General features: G+C 33.6%; 1 protein-coding gene across 1 annotated transcript in view; it reads right to left on the minus strand.

Moving 5' to 3' along the window:
- LOC111703460 (myosin heavy chain, muscle) overlaps nucleotides 1-15,627 on the minus strand; it is a 42,919-nt gene extending 27,292 nt beyond the window's left edge. The window contains exons 1-12 of the mRNA XM_023475411.1: nucleotides 15,566-15,627; nucleotides 13,149-13,271; nucleotides 11,894-11,992; nucleotides 9,341-9,486; nucleotides 4,194-8,349; nucleotides 4,060-4,134; nucleotides 3,827-3,898; nucleotides 3,630-3,758; nucleotides 2,980-3,042; nucleotides 2,512-2,572; nucleotides 2,136-2,214; nucleotides 415-472 (exon numbers count right to left, since the gene is read on the minus strand). Of these exons, the coding sequence (XP_023331179.1) occupies nucleotides 415-472; nucleotides 2,136-2,214; nucleotides 2,512-2,572; nucleotides 2,980-3,042; nucleotides 3,630-3,758; nucleotides 3,827-3,898; nucleotides 4,060-4,134; nucleotides 4,194-8,349; nucleotides 9,341-9,486; nucleotides 11,894-11,992; nucleotides 13,149-13,238 (5,028 nt within the window). The 5' untranslated portion in view covers nucleotides 13,239-13,271; nucleotides 15,566-15,627. The remainder of the gene's footprint in view (nucleotides 1-414; nucleotides 473-2,135; nucleotides 2,215-2,511; nucleotides 2,573-2,979; nucleotides 3,043-3,629; nucleotides 3,759-3,826; nucleotides 3,899-4,059; nucleotides 4,135-4,193; nucleotides 8,350-9,340; nucleotides 9,487-11,893; nucleotides 11,993-13,148; nucleotides 13,272-15,565) is intronic.
- Between the last annotated feature and the right edge of the window lie 1,122 nt (nucleotides 15,628-16,749).

Genomic DNA, 16,749 nt, shown 5'->3' on the forward strand with positions numbered 1-16,749 from the left:
ATCCAAAAGAAATAAATATTTCAGAAAAAGTGCACATTGAGTCATTGTAATTATTTTTTTTATCTTATTCACGGATTATATAAAATTTTTGCAAAAGTTAGAATTATGCTTTTTTAAACTTTCAAATAGAATTGTGCATTTTTTATTAAAAAAGATAAAACTTTTTTTGGATGTTACATTCTAAGTTTGCGCAGAGTTGCTTTCTATATATATAGAAAAGTTCCTTTTTTTGCTAATGTCCCAAAAAAAATTAAAAATAAACATTTTTAAAAGCACTTGACCATTTTAAATATGCAAAATATTCAGCAAAATTTTAAATAACCTGATGTGTAATTAAAAAACTAAAAATCTAATTGTGGGTCTAAACAAAGACTTAGTTTGCTACAGGGAAAAGTATTCATTCAGGCAGTGTGCCTGAGGACTTAGGCAGTTAGTATAAGTTCCTTCTATCTCCATCAAGTTACCAGCATATCTAAACATTGATAGTTCCTTCTATCTCCATCAAGTTACTGTAGCAGGAAAGTGATGTGTTGATCTTTCCTGCGATCATAAATGGTATTTTTTCCCTCCTTCCATCATTTCCAGTTTCTCCCCCCACCCCTTTTTCCATCCCTCCTTAAATCTAACGGATTTATTCCTGTTTGTGCTTGAATTCTATAAATAACCCAAGCCACGCGGAGAAACCGAAGCCAAGCGCCAAGTTCCGTTATTCCAGAAACCCGGGGGCTGGTGGGCTAGCCGGCCAGCTCACGGGGTACTAGGGTTAAATGCTAGCCCAGGGTGGAGCGAAATCTGGGGAAAAAGAATCAGTTGAAGACCAGCTCCCTTGACTAGAGGTTCCCCTGAAGATTCCCCCATCACTCTGAAACATCTTCAATTCATAATATTTGATTCGTATAGTATCATCCTTTAGTTTTTGTATATTTGTAAATAATAAATCGTGAGAAAAACCGACTCGTCGAATATTAACAATATGAGTAGTTGCCTTGATTCATTTTTCTTTCATATGTAATATTACCACCATATTTAAAAGAAACTGGGTTTTCTAGAAATATATATGTAACGTTAGATCTGTCCAGTCCAAGCGTGCATTCTAAGTACAATATTTAACACCTTTTTTAGACAAAAACTCATGGAGTTCTCTACTTTCGATCATTATTTAAAGATTTTAAGCGGTACCGTCGTGTATTCTGCTCTTTGCCTGGAGGGACACACTTGAAATTATGCTTCAAGTACTTTTGAATTTGATTAAACTAGTAATAGTAAAAGGAAAATATAAAAATGTAAATTTAAATTAAATATTTATAGAAGTTTTGATTAATGGATTTTAATGATTCATGGTACTATGAATATTTCTTTGAATAAAATTCTTTAAATAAAGACAATGAACATTTTCTTTTTGATTAATTTTGAACAATTAGCAAAAGATTCTATTGTCCCTGTCATAGGCGTTATTGAGGTTGGAGTTTTGAATCTATGTATAGTTGAACTTTGCACAAGGAGTTAGAATATCGACTTGACAACTGAACATTAATTGGTTTCTGCATTTTTATTCATGCTTAAAATGACGTCTACAAAAATCCCCCTCTTCTTCAAATGTACATGTTTATGTTAATTGATAAGGGGTCTGTACAATTCCCCTGAGCCCAAAACTTAAGACAGGGTATCGTTATGAAAACCAGTTTTGGAACCCGGGTTTCACAAATGGGTTTACCCAGTTTTGTAGATATCGATATTTTTGTTTTGAAATATTATTTTATTTAATCCTTTATATCTTACCATTTTTATCAAATCTCTTAAATCAAAATCTACACAAATAATAAGACCCCAAAAAGGAAACTCGGAAGTTTCTTTCGTTCAACGATACTCTTTTAAATTTCGGGCTCTGTACAAACTGTCTATCAGCATACTATACTCTACCCTTTCTCCGCCCCCCCCACAGCCTGGTTAGGGTTAAGTATGGAGAAGGGAGGGGGTGGGGGGTTTGCTGCTTAAACATGTTTTACCTTGAAAAGAAATAACAACAGTTCTAATGGGCTTATTATGTAAATAATAACCTTAGATTATCAACTGACTTGTTTAATTGGATTTATTCTTTTAAAGTTAAAGTTAAAAATATTTGAACACATTTTTACCTTTTAATTTGCTTTGACTCCTCCGAGTTAGATTTGTTAGCGTGGTCAAGGGACATTTCAAGCTCATTGATATCTGACTCTAAAAATACACAATGTACAATATCTTGTACAATATCTTGTGCAATGTGTTGTACAATTTCTTGTAAAATATAAAATTAATTGTGCAATGCTTGCAAAATGTCTTGTACAATGTACAAAGTACATGCTCAAGCCTCAGACATATTAACTAAAGACATTTTTAAATGTTTAGAAACCCTTTTAAATTTCTAAAAACCTTTTTAAATGTTTGTATGTACGTTTTTGATATTCCATTTAAAGTGTTTTTCTTTCATATTTTCTATACCGGAGTTATATATAAATAAATAATTCTCAATACCTATTTTCTTCTTTATTCTCCCTGCTTCCTGCTTCGCTTTGATCTCAGCATCAAGAGACGCCTAACCACACAATTTAAAGTTTAAAAAGAACCTTTTTGGATTTTATTCAAACAAAGAAACTGTGGATCAGACTCTAGTTTTTGAATTCCTATATCCCTGCAGCCTGGCGGTGTAAACCATTGATATATTCTAAACTTTAATTGTGTCACAAAGCATTATTCATAGTATGAGATACACTTTCGCACTGAATCTATCAGAATTTCAGCAATTTATAATGTTGCACACTTTTTAATGACGCCTGGATCTATTTTATATATTAGGATAACAAATTATAGGTTAGGGCGGGATATCAGTTTATTTGATAAAACCCAGCCTACAAAAAGTTAAATGATGTTTACTCTTTTTTTAGATAAAATTTCAAAGTTTTATTTTGCTAATTATAAAACGTAGAAAAGTTTAAATGTCACCTGCATCGAGTCAATAGTTCTTTGAAAGTTCTTCCTAGTTATTTCAAATTCTTCCTCTTTTTCCTTAATTGATTTAAATATCATTTATTTTGATATTTTACATTTTATTATATATCATATTTAATAACAAACTTTATTTTGTGAAATCATAAATCTCGTTTTGACAGATCAAATAATTGGAATTCAAATTTATAATTAGATTTCAAATTGTTCTGATGGTATTGTATTAGATTAAAGGCTGTAAATTAAAAAATTCCCTTTCATTTGTTAACAGACATTTACCCAATGGCCGAATTTAAAGAATTTGAGGGGCGGTTTAAATTTAAGCCGTGGCTTAAATATGGTAGGTTCCACTTAAATTTGTATCAAATGTTTCAAGATTTTAAACCAGGTTTTGGTAGATTTAAACCATGGCTCAAATTTTTTAAATTCCATCTCTGAAGTTATGAATCTAGGGATCGATCATTGATCTTCATCTGATGCAGACCTAATTCATTTGCTTGTTGTGATAATACTATCCAGGTATAACTTTAATTGAGGGATTAAGCATTGATCCTCAAATTATATAGCATGTATTGAGATCAAGCATTCAAGATTATCGATACTCCACAAAAACTACAGAGCTCATTCCCCATAAAGAATTGACCTACCTGAAGTCTTCTATCCACTTCCTGTTTGATTTGTTGAAGCTCTAGACTAGCACGAACCACTTTATTCTCTTCTTGTTCTAGAGCTGACTCAGCTTCCTCAAGAGCTCCTTGTAACTCATCCTTTTCAACCTAGGAGGAATCAATAGTTCATTCCTCTTATTTTTAAATTTACTTATGTATATAAGTTATATAAAAACCTGAAGCCTTCTACGTTGACGCTCAAGTTCATGAATTGACTTTCCTCCTTCACCAAGTTGATCAAGTAGATCCTATAAAAGAAAGCATAAAAACTAATAAAATAAATTTTCATATAAATCACATCTTCTCTTGTTGAAAAGCTAGTATGAAGAACAAAAAAGTTTTGAATTTTATGTAACCTAAAAATGTTTCTGTTCTTCTTCTGAATAGTAAAGCGTGCTGTATTAGTTACCTTTATTTCTTCAGAGAGGTTTTTATTCTCTCTCCTTACAGCATCAAGGTTCTCAACACCTTCATCCCAGGCGGCCTAGACAAATTGGATATAAAGATTACCCTAGCTTTTCTTAATGCATTATAATCATTTACCTTCAGTCTAAATAGCTCAGAGTTCAGGTTTCTACATTCTCTTTGGCTTGCTTCCAATTCTCCACTGATGTCTTCACATTTTAATTTCCATTCCCCGACAACTGTGTCATAGTTTTTCAACTTTTTGTCAGAGATTGAAATTGAGGAATTTATTCTCTCCAGTTCCATTTGCAGATCTTCAAGGTCCATTTGATAGCGATTTCGTATTTTTTCAGTGGTATTTACTTTTGAGCCCAGGCCCTCAATGCACTCTTCTGCTTCGTTAATTCTTGCAATTAGTTTACACTTTGCATTGTCAAGATCTTCAATTCTTGCCAAAGCTTCAGTGGTAAATTTAGACTTCCAAATCTGTGTATCAGCAGCAGCTTTGGACAACTGTCGCTGATACTCTCCTTTCAAAGCAGTCTCTTCATCAATTCTCTCTCTCATTGTTTCAAGATCATTTTCAAGAGCCTTGAACTTTCCCATTAATAAAGCCTTGTCCCTGGATTCTGCTTCAGAAAGCCTTTTCATATCATCCAACTGAGTCATCAGGGATGTTTTCATCTTGGACAAATTCCTTATCTCATTTTCACCATCCAGGATTTGCTTTTCAAGATCTGTTTTTTCCAAACCCAACTTCTTCTTTGAAATATCAGCATCATTCAAACTTTGATACAGATCATCAAGTCTGTTTGAAGACTCCACAATGTCGTTTTGCATCATCTTGTTGTTTTTATCAATGTTGGCTTTTTCCATATTCATTTCCTCCAACGTATGGCGAGATTGGTTTAGTTCCATCATAAGAATATTTTTGTTGTTCTCAAGCTTAGCTTTACTTTTGTTAAGCTGGTCAATCTGGTCACCAAGATCAGAAATAATGCTATTGTGCTTTTGCCTGATGTTTGCCAGATTAGTTTCATGTTGTAGAGAAGAATCATCTAGCTCCTGTTTCAGCTTAAACAACTCTGCCTCCCTCTTCTTGTTGACTTCCATGGCAGCTGCAGTAGCATTTCCAGACTCCTCAAGTTTTTCACTAAGATCTTCAATTTCCCTGCTCAAAGTGTGCCTTGTTTTTTCAGCCTTTCCCCTATTGTTTCTTTCTCCCTCAAGGTCTGTTTCTAGCTCTTCAAGTCGTCCAACTAAACCTTTAACTTGCTTTTGCATCTTGCTTCCCAAGCTTTGCTCATCTTCAATCTTGGCTTGAATGGCACACAGCTCTTTTTCTTTCATTTGGATTGCAACATTGACTTCTGATTTACTTTTCTCAAGTTCAGAAACAGTTTCTTGGGAGATTCGCAAATCAATGTCAGCTTTTTTCTTAAGCTTTTCAGCTTCAGATCTGGACTTCCGTTCTCTTTCAACTGAATCCTCAAGCTCATCCAAATTTTGCTCAAGTTTTATCTTAAGCCTGTTAAGATGGTTAGATTTATCTTCAGCTGCTTGCAAGTCTTCATCAATCTTTTGACGTCCATCAGCATTGCATTTCTTTTCTTTTTGTAGTTTTTCAATCAGTTCATCCTGATGGGTGAGCTCATCTTTCAAATTCTTTATTTGAGACTCTTTTGTAAGTCTATCTTCTGTAGCTTTAGCAAGCTTATGCTCCATCATTTCAATGTCTTCTTTCCTCTTTTTGAAATCCATGGCCATTTTCTTCATGCTGTTGGATAACTGATTGTTAGTTTCTTCCTCCTCATGAAGACGATTGGTTGAAGTCAGAACTTCATTTTCTAGAAGTCTTTTAGCATTTTCAACTTTTGTTGCTTTTTCTTTAACTTCATGCAATGCATTGGCACCCCCATTCAGTGTTTTCTCCAGTTCCTGTCTCTCTTCCTCAAGTCTGGCATTAATTGCCTCTGCTGATTTTCTTGCAGCTTTTTCTGCTTGAATCTTTGATTCTGCCTCAGCTCTTTTTGCTTCAAGTACTTCTTTGATTTCAGCAAACTTGGAACACCTAAGAGTTGGCTTAACATTAATCCATAACTTCCACCAAAGCCAATGTTTTCCAGCCATAAAATTTCTTATGGCTCTCTGAACACAAAGCAGTGCTTGCTTTTGTGTTTTCAGCTTCTCAAATTGTGATCTTGAGAGCACTCCTCTGGATGAACTTTGCATCCAAGTTATAATTTTGTTTACTCTTTCCTCCCGCACCTCTTCCATCATACCAAGAACTCCAGCTCTAAAGAATACCTTGGTGTGTCCTAATCTATACTTTTCTTTCTCAAGTCCAGCTGTTTTCAGTAGAATTAGAGCCATACTCTGATTCATTTTTTCTTCATTTGAAAATTGAGGTTTTTTGCCAGCAGGAGGAGACATGATAGCTCTAACCTCAGATGGGCTCAAGATACTGTACCGTGATTGGAAGTCCCTGTAAATCATTCTGTTGGGAAATCCTTTACGGCAGATTCTAATTCCTTCCAGAACACCATTGCAGGTAAGTTGATGCATGACAAGAATAGAATCAATCAAGCCAGCTTCCTTGTGTGTATTGGGAACAACACAACGGATAAAATGGGGTTCGGTAGAGTGAAGAGTATGCATTAGATTGAAGAGCTGATCCTTATAAAATGAAGATACAGTTTTACCACCACCTTTCTTCTTTTTACCAGGTTCCTGGTCATCAGTAGAGTGTCCAGACAGATCCTTCAATACTCTCTTTAAGGTTGAATTAGGTCCGTTCTTGAGAATATCGATAACTGAGTCATTCAATGGATCCTTGTTTTTCTCTAGCCATCCAGTTAAATTATAGTTAACAGTCCCTGCATAGTGGACAATTGCAAAGTGGGCATCTTTATCTGGTCCACCAACTTTTGGCTTTAGAAAAGTTGGCGACTTTCCCAGATGATTATTCTTTAGTTTTTCTTCAAAGGTTTTGTCCGTGGCCTTTGGAAACAACGATTCTTCCTCTAGAATGGACAAGATCCCCATTGGTTTTTCAAACATATCAATGCAATTCTGAAGATCCATTCCAAAGTCTACCATTGCCCATTCGATTCCCTCTTTCATGTACTCCTCTTGTTCGAGCACAAACATGTGATGGTTGAAAAACTGCTGAAGCTTCTCATTACAGAAATTGATGCAAAGCTGCTCAAAGCCATTGTAATCAAATATTTCAAAACCTGCAATGTCCAGGACTCCAATGAATGTGACCCTTTTCATCGTTGGATTAACAAGAGTTTCATTACATCTGTCCACCAAATAGCGGAAAAGTTTCTCATACAGAGCCCTGGCAATAGCTGAAACAGAGGCAAGAGCTTGAGTGATGTTTTGTCCTTTGGTTACCCATTCAGCACCAACCTTTATTTTAGGACGTACAAAGTTATCATAAAGAAGTGAATGATCAAGCTGAGTTAGAGTACCAATATTCTTACCAGCCTTCTCCTCATCAGGTTCAGCTTGATCATCCTTGTTACTCTTTTTCTTAAACTTCATTTCTCCTAGATGCATAACAACTGCAGTAATCTTGTAGACATCAAGTTTATCTTCCTTTGAGAATCCTAGAATGTCAAAGGCTTCGTCCACAAACATCATGTCTTCCTTGTCATCAATACTCTCCACAGTGACCTTTCCTTGGCTGACAAAGTGGTAATCTTTGATCTCATTTGAAAGACAGCAATCCTTTTTCAAAGTGGCAATAGCATTAGACATTATATTGTAAAAAACATGGTATCCTCTCTCCAGTGTTTGCTGGTATGTTATTCTTGACTTTTCAAGAAGATACACCTCCATGTCTGCTCCACTTACTTTCCCAAATTGGTTGAAGTGAATCCGGATGAATTTTCCAAATCTGGATGAGTTGTCATTTCTTACAGTTTTTGCATTTCCAAAGGCTTCAAGAATCGGATTTGTTTGAACGATTTGGTCCTCCAGTGATACAGATTTGCTTTTGTTTTTTTCATTGGCAGCAATCTCAGCAAAGTATCCAATTACTTTTTTGGTGTTCTCCGTCTTTCCAGCCCCTGATTCCCCAGTAACTAGGATGGATTGGTTTTTTCCATGGTTGATCATGCTTTGATAAGCCCCATCTGCTATAGCAAAGATATGGGGTGGCACCTCATTTCGTCGCTTTCCAAAGTAGATGTTAACAACAGTTGGAGTGTAGATGGGAAACCTCTTGTAAGGATTGATGGCGACACAAAATAATCCAGAGTAGGTGTAGATCAATTTGGAGACATACCTTAATAAAGGAGATGCTAATTCCAAAACATTTCCATTCCTTCCACAAAGTATTTGTTGCAAACTTAGAATTTCTAAACCTATATTTGAATCTGGTGGTGTAAACCTTTGATATTTTAAACTAAGATTATTTGATCTAACAGAATTCAAAGTTTTGAAAAATCTAAGGTGTACCACATTGGGGTTTAAATATATAGGGATAGGAAATTCAGAGTTTGTTGCAAAGACTCAATTCCTTTTTGAAGGTTATTGTTGTAAATCAGATATGTTTAAAATTATGTCTCTTTAAGTTTAGAAAGAGTTTTATAAAGAAAAGGATGGGTTAGATCATGTGCCATTATTCATCAAAATCTGATATTTTATCTAATTCTTTATAATCTTTCAAATACAGATTAAAATATAAAAGGTTAATTCAATCCATTCCCAATAAGACGTTTATGCCATATCATTAATTCATACTTCAAAGAATCTGATCATCAACATAATCTAAATATTATATTTGCAGCATCCAAAACTTTGAAATTAAAATTAGTTTAAAACATTATGCAGTGTCCAGAGAGTATGTAATGCTTAGATAATTTACTTTTATTCAAATTCAAATAATTTTGCACGATTTTTTCCAGTATTTTTCAAGTATTTTAGTAAACAGAAAATACTTGACAATAACAATTTTGGTGCCTAAAGGCCTTGCAGAGTCTTTACTGAAGCTGTTTAGAATGAGAAACCATGAAAAAACCCTTAAATGCTAAACAAAACTTATCAAAAATGCTGAAAAAAGTTTAAATGACAATTATTCCGAGTCTATTATATATGGTATGATTGTGTCTTAATTTTTTGTTTTCAGAATACCACACTGTGCTTATGATTCTTAAAAGCCTCAGAGAAGGTTCTGCAAGGCCTTCACGGATCCAAACGGATCCAGAAGAAATTGGAAATCTCAAGAAGAAAGTAAAAGAATTGAAAAAAGAGATTGATTACATTCTTTATCCAACCTTGCTTTCAGATTATGAAGAACAGAAGCCTCGTTGAGATAAGTGAGGTTGGACATGTCCTCGCATCTCTCAAACTTTGGAGGGTTAACCTGCTGCACTTGATCTTTTCGGAGCAGATTCTTCTCTCCATTATACTTCACAACAACCTTTAATTATATAAAATTCAAGATTTCTATGTCAACATTATGATTGTAACCATTCAAAGTTTAAAGGAACTGTAAGCGTAATCCAGGAAATCGTTAGTTTTACTGTAGTATAAAGTAAAAGGTGTTATATTTCAATCAATTTGGTAGATTTTTGCCTGATTTTTTCCTGCATTTTAACTTTTTTTCCTAAAAAAATTAAAATTTTTTGTGGTTTCTGGCTCAGGTTAATGAATATTGTTTCAAGTGTTCCTTCATGCAAAGATGGCAATGCCAGGTTCAGATCAGTTTCCTTGAAACCATTCTTTGATTAATAATGTGGAAAATATTGACGTTTTTCTAGTTTTAAAAGTGTTTCATTATGATAATTCCGATATTGAAAAGTTACTTTTGTAGAGGGACCAAAATTTAAAAATAATAAAATTTCAATCTATAATTTAACATCTAATTCATAATTAATCAGACAATGCTTGTCCGGGTACAGTTATGAATCGGTCATTGCCATTTTGAATTTTTCAAAAATTTTATAAAATAACGATCTGAGAGATATTTTCAGAAGAAATAGATTTAAAAGTCACTATAGTGAGACCGAAAAAAATCTTAAAAACAAATCAATATAAAAAGATTTGTCATAAAATACTGATTTTAGATGAAAAAATTTTCAGGGATTTTCATTATTTTACCAAAAAAAAAAAATGGTTTATGAGTGGAAAAATGAGTCCCATAAAAACTTGTTTTTTGGCCAAAAATAAAACAAATTCATATTTATCAAAAAACTAAAATGTGGACATCATTATGCGACTTAAGATAAATTTTTCCTTAACTATCAATATTATTAAAGAATTATTTGTCGGTCCTACCAGTAATGTATTTATCTATTATTTCCTTAAAATGGCTCTCAGCTCATAATTTAACTTTTTTCGATCCCTTTTTTGTGATGTTCTTAGAATAGTTATGGCGGTAGGGCCCCAAGCTTGGTTCCAAAATTGACCCACCCTAACTCACAGTCCTTTTAAAACGTCACTGAAGCAAAGAGAATACCCTCCATCTTTACAATGTGATATTTCTAACATATTTTATCACATAACTCATTTTACAGTAAACATAGCTAAGGTCTACGACATTGGGTTGTAAATATATAGAGATTAGAAAATCAGAGTTTGTGGCAAAGAGTTAATTTCTTTGAGGCTCGGGAATCTAATTGTCTATGTTTTATAAGAAAATAAATGAATACTTCCAGTATCTACAGCTTAACTATAAAAATTATAATATGAAAGTAACGAATGAAACCTTTGTATCACAGACACTAATTAAATTTTCCAATTAACAAACATAATTAGCATCTTGCAAAAATTAAATAAATAATTTCTTCCAGTACAGCTTAATTATGATTATACTATTATGGAAGTAACGAAGTATTAAACTTTTCTATAAAACGTAAGAAACGGTTTAATTTTTTTATTTGTAAATCGATTGTTTCCAATCGGGGTTTCTCTATGAGGTTAATTTGCAGATTTATGCAGCAAAAAAAAAGTAGGAAACTTTCAAATTTAAATAAATACAACATTGTTTTCTTAAATAATGATTAAACGGGAACATTTTTGAACGGGACTTCAAACTATTTAATTGGGGGAAGTTAAAAATAAAAATGTCGACTTAACATTCGCTTAACTATCTAGTTAAATGTTACACAAAAAAACTATAGAGAAGACAATTCAAAATGTGATCAAAATTTAAATTTTTTGTAGAGCCTCTTTTAAACTTAACAAAACTCAAATAAAAAAAACGCTATCAATCTCTCAATCTTAAAGTTGATTATAATCATGCTCTATGAATAGATCGACTTTTAGATTCTATATTTTGCCTAAATGTTACAAAAGTGACAGTTTTGTTTATTTAAAATTCTGCTGTTTCATTTCTACTTCATCTGTTTATTTTATTAGGAGAGAGGTGTTTACCTTATCCCCCTCTGCCTGCTCAATAACAACGCCTTCAGTAAACTCTACCTATCTTCCTCTGCCTGGTCAATAATGCCTTCAGCAAACCCTACCTTATCTAACTCTGCCTGTTCAATAACGCCTTCATTAAACCCTACCTTATCTTCCTCTGACTACTCAATAATGCCTTCAGCAAACCCTACCTTATCTTACTCTGCCTGTTCAATAACGCCTTCAGCAAACCCTACCTTATCTTACTCTGCCTGTTCAATAATGCCTTCAGCGAACCCTACCTTATCTTCCTCTGCCTTTTCAATAATGCCTTCAGCAAACCTTACCTTATCTTCCTCTGCCTGTTCAATAACGCCTTCATTAAACCCTACCTTATCTTCCTCTGACTACTCAATAATGCCTTCAGCAAACCCTACCTTATCTTACTCTGCCTGTTCAATAACGCCTTCAGCAAACCCTACCTTATCCCCCTCGGCCTGCTCAATGACGCCTTCAGCAAACCCTCCTTCCTTCAGGGGAAACCAACAGGACTTCTTAGGATCATACGGACGGGCCAAATCCTGAAAAAGGAATTGAGTATTTGTCACAAACTCAAATTTTTTAATCACTATATCTTTACAAGTATAAACCTTTAATATTTCAAATTTAGATTGTTTGATCTAACAGCATATAGTTTGAAATATCTAAGTTATGCAACAGTCGGTTTCTTAGATATAGGGATTAGAAAATCAGAGTTTGTAGCAACGATTTTTGGACAGAATATTACAAATTAAAGAATAAATTCAATGAAAGAATTTGTATAAAATTGCCTTGAAAATGATGGAATTATAGTTATTTTCGTTGGTTTAACAGGGTTACCCACATTGGATGAGACTTCAGAGACGACTGTACGGAATTTATTCTGTCTGTTTATTTAAAATGATGATTCCCGACAAGTGTACACTTTGTTCTTTCTTTGCAAAATCATCTAATAAGCCATTTAATACCAAATTTAAGGCGGAAGATTTAATTTAAACTTGGGATAGTCATATTTTAATAGTTTCTGGCCGTCTTTGCAGTCTCATCCTTTATGGGTACCCCTGTATATAATATAGGATATAATAAATTCTCGTGGATTTTTTACAAGTTGTAAAAGGTTATGTTCGCTGGTTAAATGTATATTAGTAATTTGTTAAAAAAAAAATAATTCAAATTTTTGGTTTAACATATTTTTCGGCATAAGGTAGATATTTAGAACCCTCCATGCCTATTGCCTAGCTAGGACTAAGCAATGACAGAAACAAGACTATACTATCACTGTACACTCCGGTTAAAATCAAGTACCGGACCGACTTTCAACGTTCTGTACAGAACAATTACAAACTAAGTTAGGCAAATTGGGACATTATGCTAAGTGAACTATCCCCTTCTTGTGACGTTTGTGTGGTATGAGCAGTTTTCAAATTCATGTCATATATTCAAAATCATTTAGCTAGAGAATCCATTGATCAAGGTTGTTTGATAAGGTTGCTTACTCAATGCGCTCCAATGTACAGAAAATGTCGTCTCCTAAGATAGATAGATACAAACCTTGTATGACGTCACTGATTATGGAGGCGAGAGCGACGTCATATGTGGTTTTTATCTATCTATCTCAGGAGACGACATGTTCCGGAAATTGGAGCGCATCTAGAGTAACCTACCATATTAAACAACCTTGCCATTGGTAAAGATTACCTTTTGCTTTTCCTCATATGAAATATAAAGGAAAGGAGCAGGATCCGGATCCGGATCCCCAGTTCCTCCACGTTTAACATGACCCGGCATTTTAGTGCAGGGGAGGCTAGTTCAACTTTATACCTGAAAACAAACAATATATTGCAGGGGAGGTTAGTTCAACTTCATACCTGAAACCAAACAATCTATTGCAGGGGCGGTTAGTTCAAAAGCATTTTGTTTCTTAAAAGTACTGTAAGTGTAATATAAATTAACCCTCCAAGCAAGAATAGCATTGTTCATATTTTTAAAAACTGATTATTTTCAATTGTGGTTTCTCTTCAGTTTCTACTGCAGTAAATATGGGAATTTTATAGAAAACATGATTGAACAGATAATGGTTTCAAAGATACAGTTTTCTATCGGACATTGTCCTCAAATTGCCTTGAAGGTGACATGAAATGACGTGAACAGCACCCCTAAATAAAGGTTTCTTATATAAAAATGTTACCAAATATTTACCCCCCCCCCCCCGAAAAAAATTATTCTTGGCTTTTGATTGCTCTTAAATAAAAGGTTGTTTTGTGAAAAACTATTTTGAAATATATTTATTTTCCTGAAAGAAATTGCTGATTTTACAATTTATTCAAATAAAATAGAAATAAATTGAAAAAGTTTAATATTGGTTTTTTTTTCTGAATTCCAGTAATATAACTTGCACTGAATACAATAAATCAAACTGAAAAAAATTGTTCTTTGAAATTTTATGAATTCCAGTTCAGAAAAATCATAAAATACAAGTAGGTTTTTGGTACTTTCCCAAGGCCACACTTCCCAAGGTTTTTTTTCCAAATGAGCAACTTTCCAAATGTACAATTTACCAAATGTACGTTTAAGGTTAGGTTAGGCCACAGGCTACAATGGGGGCTGAGCCCAGCGGCTTGGATGGGTTTCGAGCGGCCGAACGCCGCTGCTGGAACATACTTGGCAAGTTTCTTCTTGGGAAATTGCAAGTTTGGGAAGTTGCCACTTGTGATTTCAGTAAAATCTTTAAAGGGCAACATTGCAAGTAGATAATAATTAAACAGTTCTCTTTAAAAAGCTTTTAAATCACTTTTGTTAATATAAAAAAAGAAAACAAATTAATTTCAAACTGGGAGTAAACCTTCTTAATGGAAAATATATTTTGATGGAACTGTAATTCTTCAGGGAATTATATTTTTAGAAAAATATTTCATGATCTGAAGAAAAATGAAATTAAACAAACGATTATGAAAAATATCTCACTTTCTTAAAGATAAAGAAAATATGCAAATTACAAATTACAAACCATTGTAGAAATTGTAATGTACTTTGCACATTACGGATTTTAAACAGGGTTAGCCTGATCAGTTAACCCTATAAAGACTGGGAGGTCTGAATCTATGTATAGCGGGAGGGAGTGGGGCATCATCCACGCCCTCCCCTCTAGAAAAGACCTTAGAGAATAGGAGTAGGGTTGAAATGCATGTTCATAGCCCAATTTTTCAAGGCCAGCTTGTTGAAAAAAATGGCCTGAGAACTTTTATAGTTTGGGTGCTAGGGAAGGTTTACACATGTAACACATATTTCTACATCCAATTTTTAAGGGCTTTCATAGTTTTTATATCTGTAGATTTAGTCACACAAAAATTATGGGCTATTTTAATTTTTCTTTACACAGACCGGACATTTAACCGCCCTGTACCCTACCCAATGCATAAATAAAAAAAAATTTACAAACAATCCATTAAATTTATTTTCATTAAAAGACAACAAATTTCACGGGGATAGTGTCAAAAATGAGAGTGCTAGGGCAAAAAACTGGAGGGGGGGGGGGAAGGACGGTGTGAAATTCCCCAGCCTGTTCAGGGTTAAGACAAAAATCCTTAGCCCGATCCGCAAGGACGAAAATTCTAAGAAGATACATAGTTTATTTAAACCTTATAATTTTTAACTTATCGGGTATCGTGAATTTTTGTTGCGATTTAAAACATAATTTTTCAATATTTTCAACCGTTTTTAATCTATAATTAAGATTGTGGCATGTAAAAACTAGTCATCATAAAAGTCTCGTCTTTTGAGGGAATCCTATTGGCATAAAATCCGGGAAATATTAAGACGAGGTGTTGTATCCAGGGTGCACATGGTTACCCAAATCTAAAGTATAACCTGGAGATATAAAGACGAGGTGTTGTATCTAGGGTGTTGGTAACCCAAGTATAAAATATAACCTGGAGATATAAAGACGAGGTGTTGTATCTAAGATGTTGGTAACCCAAGTATAAAGTTTAACCTGGAGATATAAAGACGAGGTGTTGTATCTAGGGTGTTGGTTACCCAAGTATAAAGTTTAACCTGGAGATATAAAGACGAGGTGTTGTATCTAGGGTGTTGGTAACCCAAGTATTAAGTTTAACCTGGAGATATAAAGACGAGGTGTTGTATCTAGGATGTTGGTTACCCAAGTATGAAGTATAACCTGGATAAATCCTTGTAGAGATCCCCTCATATATTCACACCCAGTCATAGGGGCATCCAAGCATTTTAAATGTTTTGTTTTATTTTTTTATTTTTTATTAAAAGTCTCATAAAGACATTAGCTTTTTGAAACCTTAAAAATCTTCATGAAAATAATTCAAAATTAAATTTCTTATTTTTTTTAACTCGTATGTAAGTGTGAAAAATGTTTTTGTTTTGAATGACATTTTTTTTTTAAACTTCCTTTCAACGTTCTGTACAGAACAATTACAAACTAAGTGTTATATTTCANATTTAGGAATTGGAGTAAGATGGGGGAATTTAGATGTCTGGGGGTAGAGTAAGGGGGATTTCAAGATTTAAGAAATAGGATTGGGGGGAAATTAAATTCATAAAAACTATTGAGAGAAACTTGAGTAGAAATTCTTCAACGGTAGAAATGTTAAAATTGGTATTTTCAATTTTTTTTAAAATTTAGAATCGGGCGTGTGTGACATAATCTACCAAAATACAGAAAAAAACATTTTTTTAAAATGATTATTTCGAAAGATTAGTGGGAGATAATATTAATCTTTACATAAAAATATGTAGTATCATTTAGATGTCTTTTCATAACTTAGAAATTCCTTGACTGATTTGCCTCAAATTTTCATTGGGGAACTCGGTAGAACCACTGCACAGGAATGTCATAAGTCGGCATTAAAGCTAGCAAGCAGGGTTGCCAAGCTATTTTATGTATGGAGTGAAAATGAATCAAAACACTGTTTTAGGAGTTACGGAAGTGTTTAAGAATAGGAGTAGAGGTAGGATATTACTTAAACAACAATCACTTTTTTGTATATATATATAAAATCAAAACAATTACTACGTAAAATTTCGCGGAATTTTCTGGTTTAGTCGATTCACAAAGCAAGGACATTTTAAGATTTAGTTCAATTGATCTTATTTCCTATATTTTAGTGTACATTGTATATGTAGTGTCTGTGAATTTTGCATATTAGTATAAATATTTAGGTTTCATAGAAATTTTTAAAATTAAATCCGTAAAAGTTTTTTTTTGCGTCTAATATAATTTCTGTAACACTGTGAAGCCATGTAAGCCTTCATTCCTCTTTTATTCTAA

This window comes from Eurytemora carolleeae, unplaced genomic scaffold, assembly GCF_000591075.1.
Source record: "Eurytemora carolleeae unplaced genomic scaffold, Eaff_2.0 scaffold100, whole genome shotgun sequence".
NCBI lineage: Eukaryota > Metazoa > Arthropoda > Copepoda > Calanoida > Temoridae > Eurytemora > Eurytemora carolleeae.